At 43.3% G+C, this 10,000-nt stretch overlaps 1 protein-coding gene across 1 annotated transcript in view; it reads left to right on the forward strand.

Moving 5' to 3' along the window:
• Positions 1-10,000, forward strand: part of LOC123993895 (fatty acid CoA ligase Acsl3-like) — a 42,521-nt gene that overhangs the window by 20,888 nt on the left and 11,633 nt on the right. The window contains exons 6-9 of the mRNA XM_046296368.1: positions 1,970-2,108; positions 4,922-5,072; positions 7,419-7,542; positions 7,673-7,744. Of these exons, the coding sequence (XP_046152324.1) occupies positions 1,970-2,108; positions 4,922-5,072; positions 7,419-7,542; positions 7,673-7,744 (486 nt within the window). The remainder of the gene's footprint in view (positions 1-1,969; positions 2,109-4,921; positions 5,073-7,418; positions 7,543-7,672; positions 7,745-10,000) is intronic.

Raw genomic sequence — 10,000 nt, forward strand, 5'->3', positions numbered from 1 at the left:
ACTGGGTTAGAGACAGACCAATACACTGGGATAGAAAGAGACCAACACACTGGGTTATAGAGAGACCAACACACTGGGTTATAGAGAGACCAACACACTGGGTTAGACACGGACCAACACACAGGGTTAGAGAGAGATCGACACACTGGGTAAAAGACAGACCAACACACTGGGTTAGAGAGAGACCAACATGCTGGGTTATAGAGATACCAACACACTGGGTTGTAGAGACAGACCAACACACTAGGTTAGAGACAGACCGACACACTGGGTTAGAGACAGACCAACACACTGGTTAAGAGAGAGACGAACACACTTGGTTAGAGAGAGACCAACACACTGGGTTAGAGACAGAACAACACATTGGGTTAGACACAGACCAACACACTGGGTTAGAGAGAGACCAACACACTGGGTTAGACACAGACCAACACACTGGGTTAGAGAGAGACCAACACACTAGGTTATAGAGAGACCAACACACCGGGTTATGGAGAGACCAACACACTGGGTTAGAGAGAGACCAACACACTGGGTGAGAAACAGACCAACACACTGGGTTAGAGAGAGACCAACACACTGGGTTAGAGAGAGACCAACACACTGGGTTAGACACAGACCAACACACTGGGTAAATAGAGAGACCAACACACTGGGTTAGAGAGAGACCAACACACTGGGTTAGAGACAAACCAACACACTGGTTTAGAGAGAGAGCCACACACTGGGTTATAGAGAGACCAACACACTGGGTTAGAGAGAGACCAACACACTGGGTTAGAGACAGACCAACACACTGGGTTATAGAGATACCAACACACTTGGTTAGAGAGAGACCAACACACTTGGTTAGAGACAGAACAACACATTGGGTTAGACACAGACCAACACACTGGGTTAGAGAGAGACCAACACACTGGGTTAGAATCAGACCGACACACTGGGTTATAGAGAGACCAACACACTGGGTTTTAGAGAGACCAACACACTGGGTTATAGAGAGACCAACACACTGGGTTAGATAGAGACTAACACACTGGGTTAGACACAGACCAACACACTGGGTTAGAGAGAGACCAACACGCTGGGTCGAGACAGACCAACACACTGGGTTAGAGAGTTAGAGTCATACAGTCCATTCTACCTCCTGATGAGAGAGACAGGGAAGCAATAAAGCAATATGTACAGTATCTGTCAAAACATGAAAGAGTTGACTCACATGTTTAGGTTGTCTAGACATACTGAAGTAGAACGATGTACAAAGTGCATTTGTTTATTTTGAGTGTCTACATGTACGAAAAGGTCAAGCCTTTGAAAACATACTTGAAAATGAAAAAATAGGCCTCCCGGGTGGCACAGTGGTTAAGGGCGCTGTACTGCAGCGCTAGCTGTGCTATCAGAGGCTCTGGGTTCACGCCCAGGCTTTGTCGTGATCGGGAGGTCCATGGGGCGACCATGGGGCGACGCACAATTGGCCTAGCGTCGTCCGGGTTAACGAGTGTTTGGCCGGTAGGGTTGTCCTTGTCTCATCACGAACCAGCGACTCCTGTGGCGGGCCGGGTGCAGTGCGCGCTATCCAAGGTTGCCAGGTGCACTGTGCTTCCTGCGACACGGCTGCCTCCGGGTTGGATGCGCGCTGTGTTAAGAAGCAGTGCGGCTTGGTTAGGTTGTGTATCAGAGGACGCATGACTTTCAACCTTCGTCTCTCCCGAGCCCGTACGGGAGTTGTAGCGATGAGCCAAGATAGTAACTACTAAAACAATTGGATACCACGAAATTGGGGAGAAAAAGGGGTCAAATTCAAAAACAAATAAAAAGAAACACCACCTTTTGTAGTCAGGAGCCAGTCTGCAACCAGAAGGAATCAGCCAACCCCTATCAGTGTGCCTTATTCCTGTCCTGACCATCCATTTGATGGTTGCAGTATAGCTGTCTTAAAGATCTCTTTGTGTGTCCTGGTTGAGTTTAGTTCATCCTGCTGGAGGTGCCCAGGCTGCAGCACATCATTGTGGTGGATGACACGCCCACCAAGTGGCCTGGTTACCCACGAGGCATCAGTGTCCACAACATGGCTACCGTTCAGGAGCTGGGGACCAAACTTGAGAATGGTAAACACATAGGTGTGTGTGTGTGTGTGTGTGTGTGTGTGTGTGTGTGTGTGTGTGTGTGTGTGTGTGTGTGTGTGTGTGTGTGTGTGTGTGTGTGTGTGTGTGTGTGTGTGTGTGTGTGTGTGTGTGTGTGTGTGTGTGTGTGTGTGTGTGTGTGTGTGTGTGTGTGTGTGTGTGTGTGTGTGTGCGTGCGTGCGTGTGTGTGTTTGTACTAATAATTTCTTTAACGGCATTATACTGAAATGTACACAACATGTATAACATTTACATTACATTTAAGTCATTTAGCAGACGCTCTTATCCAGAGCGACTTACAAATTGGTGCATTCACCTTATGACATCCAGTGGAACAGTCACTTTACAATAGTGCATCTAAATCTTAAAGGGGGGGGGGAGAGGGAATACTTATCCTAGGATACTTATCCTATCCTAGGTATCCTATGTATTCCTATAACATTGTTATAGCATTCATTTACTAGTTTGTAGTAAGTCACTTTGCTAGTTTCAGAGATACTGTAGTCTCAGAGATACTATGGTCTCAGAGATACTATGGTCTCAGAGATACTATGGTCTCAGAGATACTGTGGTCTCAGATACTATGGTCTCAGAGATACTGTGGTCTCAGAGATACTGTGGTCTCAGATACTATGGTCTCAGAGATGCTGTAGTCTCAGAGATACTTTAGTCTAAGAGATCCTGTAGTCTCAGAGATACTGTTGTCTCAGAGATATTGTGGTCTCAGAGATATTGTGGTCTCAGAGCTACTGTGGTCTCAGATACTGTGGTCTCAGATACTGTGGTCTCAGATACTGTGGTCTCAGAGACACTGTGGTCTCAGAGATACTGTAGTCTCATAGATACTGTAGTCTCAGAGATACTGTGGTCTCAGAGATACTGTGGTCTCAGAGATACTGTAGTCTCAGAGATACTGTCGTCTCAGAGATACTGTAGTCTCAGAAATACTGTAGTCTCAGATACTGTGGTCTCAGAGATACTGTGGTCTCAGATACTGTAGTCTTAAGGGGGAGGGTGGGTGTGGGTTCGTTGGTGCAGCTCATTAGGTCATGTGAATGAGGAAGTGGACACATCTGTGTCAGATTAAACTCAGAGGAAACACTCCCTTTCTCTTCAATTTCTCTCTCCTTTCCTTCCTCTCCCTTTCCATCCCTCCCTTTCTCCAGCTGGTCTCTAGTGCTGCACTGCTTGACCCATAACAAGTAGAGCTGGTACTGTGAGGGGTAGGTGTGTGCGTGTGCGCGTGTGTGTGTGTGTGTGTGTGTGTGTGTGTGTGTGTGTGTGTGTGTGTGTGTGTGTGTGTGTGTGTGTGTGTGTGTGTGTGTGTGTGTGTGTGTGTGTGTGTGTGTGTGTGTGTGTGTGTGTGTGTGTGTGTGTGTGTGTGTGTGTGTGTGTGTGTGTGCGTGCGCATGTGCGCGTGCGCATGTGCGTTCGTGCGTGCGTGTGTGCTGACCTGTGGGATTAGGAAGGAGGTTCATGTTTATAGACACTTCTGTAAACTTCACATGACATCATTCCCCCAACACCCCTCTCCTCCTCCTCTCCTCCCTTTATCTCTGGATCCATGTTCAAGTCAGAACAAGGCCCCTCCTCTCGCATGCGGTAGACTCCAAGTCACGTCCCACTCCTCTCTCCCTCTCCTATCTCCCACTCCTATCTCTCTCTCTTCTACTCTTTTGCTCCTTTCTTCCTCTCTCTCTCTGTCCTGTGTGTCTTCTGTTTGGGTGTGTTTTGTTTTTCTGCACTCGCTGTGGACATCGTGGAAATGTTTATATTCCACACGACACTGAGCAGCCCCCCAGCCCTACAAAAAACAATCAAAATCACGTCTTATATTTCCACATGAGGACAACAGAGAAATCTACTGACTACTGACTGGGATTTTTTTCATCCCAAGACCCAAATTATAAATGAATCGTCCTCCAGGGACCCAAATTACGAAGAAATAGTGTGTGATTGTAGATGTATTCTTATAACACACAACCTACCTCTCACAAGCCAAGGACCCACTTTGGGTCCTGACCCATAGTTTAAGAAACCTATATGATCTAGAATCATCTCACTTCCTTCCACATTGCCAGAATCCACATTGCCTGACATAATATAACTTCAGAGTGGCTTTTTGGCAAGCCTAGACAAGATTAACATGGTGTCTTGGAGAACTTAAGCCCAAACATTTGAAATGGGCTGACGGGGAGGAGAGGCTTTACGTCAATTGAACAGCTCTCAGCCAGTTAACACACAGCCAAATGTCAGAGAAGAAAGAGAAGAGTAAAATAAGATGAAGAGAGCCATAGAGGGGCAGAGAGAGAGAGATATATTGTAAAGAGGAAGGTAGATGCGGAGAGAGGAAAGAGGCAGAGGTAGATGGGGTTTTTGGCATTAAGATATGATGTATCTTCCTACTGAGAGTGCCAAGAGGCTGAGGAGGTTTACTAAATGGTGACATTATGTTTAATGGGTTTAATATTTTACTGGACTGATGTTCCTCTCCCTCTTTATTCCATTAGGAATGTTCCATTCTACCACTCCTTTAGATATTCATCATTATGTATCCCCATCTCATTTAACGGCACCATATGTTCCCAGGACCTTCGCCTACAAACTATATATCCTAACATGGACTTAACAAACCTCTTCCATTTATTGTCCTGCCCTGCAACATATCTTATGATCTCCCATGAACTCCCTTTTCCTACCATATGCTGAATATTTACAAAAACATGCTTTCATGCCATGAACTAATTTGTTTTCCTGTATTTGTCTGTGTGTGTGTGTGTGTGTGTGTGTGTGTGTAGTGTCTCGTGGGCGTAAACAGCCCCTGCCCTCTGACATCGCTGTCATCATGTACACCAGCGGCTCCACTGGCGTACCCAAGGGCGTCATGATCTCCCATAGCAACATCATTGCTGGCATCACTGGCATGGCAGAAAGGATACCCAACCTGGGGTAGGTACTGCTAACCTGCCAACCTTATACACTCTCTTTACCCTCCTGGGCTCACTTCCCCCGTACCAAACTACTACTACTGACATTTCCTGATAAGCAACATTTTTTCATGAATCATCGAATAACACTTTGAATGCTCTTAGAATTTTCACAATCCAAGCTGGCTTCCAAAGTGCACCTTATCCAGGAAGATTGATCAAATGTTTACCCTTTTTCAGTTGGCGCTGTCTTAGAGGAACGTCCCATAATGTCCTGTCTATGCTCTTTGACGGACCTCAGCTGTCCATGGGGGAGTACAGTGTGATGGTTATACATAGCAGGTTCCGTTTCAAAGCTGAATTAAAGAAACACTCAAAGTGATCTATGAGGACAACTTCCTGATTGAGGCCTTGGTGTCAACTGAGCACGTGCAGAAGCGTGGTATTAATGTTGTGCTGTAAATAAATGTAGATGCTGTACCATCACACTGGTGATCATTACAACAACGAATGTGTTTGCTTAGTGTTCTTAAAAAACTCTCCTTCTCTGGAGAACAGGATTGGGGGAAGAAAGGGAGGGGAGTAGAAGAATAGGAAGATGGAAGAGAGGGAGGGGAGTGGAAGAATAGGAAGATGGAAGAGAGGGAGGGGAGTGGAAGAATAGGAAGATGGAAGAGAGGGGGAGTGGAAGAATAGGAAGATGGAAGAGTGGGAGGGGAGTGGAAGAATAGGAAGATGGAAGAGAGGGGGAGTGGAAAATAGGAAGATGGAAAAGAGGGAGGGGAGTGGAAGAATAGGAAGATGGAAGAGAGGGAGGGGAGTGGAAAAATAGGAAGATGGAAGAGAGGGAGGGGAGTGGAAGAATAGGAAGATGGAAGAGAGGGAGGGGAGTGGAAGAATAGGAAGATGGAAGAGAGGGAGGGAGTGGAAGAATAGGAAGATGGAAGAGAGGGAGGGGAGTGGAAGAATAGGAAGATGGAAGAGAGGGAGGGGAGTGGAAGAATAGGAAGATGGAAGAGAGGGAGGGGAGTGGAAGAATAGGAAGATGGAAGAGAGGGGGAGTGGAAGAATAGGAAGATGGAAGAGAGGGAGGGGAGTGGAAGAATAGGAAGATGGAAGAGAGGGAGGGGAGTGGAAGAATAGGAAGATGGAAGAGAGGGAGGGGAGTGGAAGAATAGGAAGATGGAAGAGAGGGAGGGGAGTGGAAGAATAGGAAGATGGAAGAGAGGGAGGGGAGTGGAAGAATAGGAAGATGGAAGAGAGGGGGGGAGTGGAAGAATATGAAGATGGAAGAGAGGGAGGGGAGTGGAAGAATAGGAAGATGGAAGAGAGGGAGGGGAGTGGAAGAATAGGAAGATGGAAGAGAGGGAGGGGAGTGGAAGAATAGGAAGATGGAAGAGAGGGAGGGGAGTGGAAGAATAGGAAGATGGAAGAGAGGGAGGGGAGTGGAAGAAGAGGAAGATGGAAGAGAGGGAGGGGAGTGGAAGAAGAGGAAGATGGAAGAGAGAGAGGGGAGTGGAAGAAGAGGAAGATGGAAGAGAGAGAGGGGAGTGGAAGAATAGGAAGGTGGAAGAATAGGAAGATGGAAGAGAGGGGGGAGTGGAAGAATATGAAGATGGAAGAGAGGGAGGGGAGTGGAAGAAGAGGAAGATGGAAGAGAGGGAGGGGAGTGGAAGAATAGGAAGATGGAAGAGAGAGAGGGGAGTGGAAGAATAGGAAGATGGAAGAGAGGGAGGGGAGTGGAAGAATAGGAAGATGGAAGAGAGGGAGGGGAGTGGAAGAATAGGAAGATGGAAGAGAGGGAGGGGAGTGGAAGAATAGGAAGATGGAAGAGAGAGAGGGGAGTGGAAGAATAGGAAGATGGAAGAGAGGGAGGGGAGTGGAAGAATAGGAAGATGGAAGAGAGGGAGGGGAGTGGAAGAATAGGAAGATGGAAGAGAGGGAGGGGAGTGGAAGAATAGGAAGATGGAAGAGAGGGAGTCAAGTCGTTACCCTTTGGAGAGCATCTTGATCTGGCCCAGAAGGACATTTACTGCAGTGCTTTGTGTATTTTGTTGTTTAATTGTGTAAGCCTTTCTTATAAATATAGTTTTGTCATGCAAGTTTATTGAAAGACCATCGTGTACGATTTTGGACTGTTGTCTGTCTGTCTGTCTGTCTGTCTGTCTGTCTGTCTGTCTGTCTGTCTGTCTGTCTGTCTGTCTGTCTGTCTGTCTGTCTGTCTGTCTGTCTGTCTGTCTGTCTGTCTGTCTGTCTGTCTGTCTGTCTGTCTGTCTGTCTGTCTGTCTCTGTCTGTCTGTCTGTCTCTGTCTGTCTGTCTGTCTGTCTGCTAGAATAATAAGGAGTTACGTATATTGTTCTGTGGCAGTGAGAATGACACCTACATCGGGTACCTCCCCCTGGCCCATGTGTTGGAGCTGAGTGCAGAGCTGGTGTGTGTGGCTCATGGCTGCAGGATCGGCTACTCCTCCCCCCAGACGCTAGCGGACCAGGTGAGGTGGTCCCCCCCTGCTCTGTATACTGTGTCACCTGCTTGGACTGTACATTACTAAACACATATATAAAAGGTGAATATATGTGTAGAGTACCTGTATGATAACTGTATCCTTTCTCTCACACCAGTCAACAAAGATTAAACAAGGCAGTAAAGGAGACACCAGTGTTCTGCAGCCTACTCTAATGGCAGCTGTGCCGGTAAGACATACATACAGTACTGTCAATGTAGGGTTGCAAATGCTGATGCTCCAGATACTCAACTAGTGTAAAGAAGGCCAGTTGTATTACTTCTTTAATCAGCACAACAGTGTTCAGCTGTGCTAACATAATTGAAAAAGGGTTTTCTAATGAACAATTAGCCTTTTAAAATGATACACTTGTTAAGCAAACACAACGTGCCATTGGAACACTGATAATGGGCCTCTGTACGCCTACGTAGATATTCCATTAAAATCAGCCGTTTCCAGCAACAATAGTCATTTACAACATCAGCAATGTCTACACTGTATTTCTGATCAATTTGATATTATTTTAATGGACAAAAAATGTTCTTTTCTTTCAAAAACAAGGACATTTCTAAGTGATCCCAAATGTTTTAACGGTATTGTATGTTTACATTGCCAAAGCAAGTGAAATGGATAAACAAAAGTGAAATAAACCTTAAAAAGTGAACAGTAAATATTACACTCACACAAGTTCCAAAACAATAAAGACATTTCAAATGTCAAATGATCTCTATTATTATTATTATATTATTATATTATGTAATATTATGTCTATATAGAGTGTTGTAGTGATGTGATATGATGTCTATATAGAGTGTTGTAGCGATGTAATATTATGTCTATATAGAGTGTTGTAGCGATGTAATATTATGTCTATATAGAGTGTTGTAGCGATGTAATATTATGTCTATATAGAGTGTTGTAGCGATGTAATATTATGTCTATATAGAGTGTTGTAGCGATGTAATATTATGTCTATATAGAGTGTTGTAGCGATGTAATATGATGTCTATATAGAGTGTTGTAGCGATGTAATATGATCTCTATATAGAGTGTTGTAGCGATGTAATATGATGTCTATATAGAGTGTTGTAGCGATGTAATATTATGTCTATATAGAGTGTTGTAGCGATGTAATATTATGTCTATATAGAGTGTTGTAGCGATGTAATATTATGTCTATATAGAGTGTTGTAGAGATGTAATATTATGTCTATATAGAGTGTTGTAGCGATGTAATATTATGTCTATATAGAGTGTTGTAGCGATGTAATATTATGTCTATATAGAGTGTTGTAGCGATGTAATATGATGTCTATATAGAGTGTTGTAGCGATGTAATATTATGTCTATATAGAGTGTTGTAGCGATGTAATATGATGTATATATAGAGTGTTGTAGCGATGTAATATTATGTCTATATAGAGTGTTGTAGCGATGTAATATTATGTCTATATAGAGTGTTGTAGCGATGTAATATGATGTCTATATAGAGTGTTGTAGCGATGTAATATTATGTCTATATAGAGTGTTGTAGCGATGTAATATGATGTCTATATAGAGTGTTGTAGCGATGTAATATTATGTCTATATAGAGTGTTGTAGCGATGTAATATTATGTCTATATAGAGTGTTGTAGCGATGTAATATTATGTCTATATAGAGTGTTGTAGCGATGTAATATTATGTCTATATAGAGTGTTGTAGCGATGTAATATGATGTCTATATAGAGTGTTGTAGCGATGTAATATGATCTCTATATAGAGTGTTGTAGCGATGTAATATGATGTCTATATAGAGTGTTGTAGCGATGTAATATTATGTCTATATAGAGTGTTGTAGCGATGTAATATTATGTCTATATAGAGTGTTGTAGCGATGTAATATTATGTCTATATAGAGTGTTGTAGAGATGTAATATTATGTCTATATAGAGTGTTGTAGCGATGTAATATTATGTCTATATAGAGTGTTGTAGCGATGTAATATTATGTCTATATAGAGTGTTGTAGCGATGTAATATGATGTCTATATAGAGTGTTGTAGCGATGTAATATTATGTCTATATAGAGTGTTGTAGCGATGTAATATGATGTATATATAGAGTGTTGTAGCGATGTAATATTATGTCTATATAGAGTGTTGTAGCGATGTAATATTATGTCTATATAGAGTGTTGTAGCGATGTAATATGATGTCTATATAGAGTGTTGTAGCGATGTAATATTATGTCTATATAGAGTGTTGTAGCGATGTAATATGATGTCTATATAGAGTGTTGTAGCGATGTAATATGATGTCTATATAGAGTGTTGTAGCGATGTAATATGATGTATATATAGAGTGTTGTAGCGATGTAATATGATGTCTATATAGAGTGTTGTAGCGATGTAATATGATGTCTATATAGAGTGTTGTAGCGATGTAATATGATGTATATATAGAGTG

This window comes from Oncorhynchus gorbuscha, linkage group LG13, assembly GCF_021184085.1.
Source record: "Oncorhynchus gorbuscha isolate QuinsamMale2020 ecotype Even-year linkage group LG13, OgorEven_v1.0, whole genome shotgun sequence".
NCBI classification, from domain to species: domain Eukaryota; kingdom Metazoa; phylum Chordata; class Actinopteri; order Salmoniformes; family Salmonidae; genus Oncorhynchus; species Oncorhynchus gorbuscha.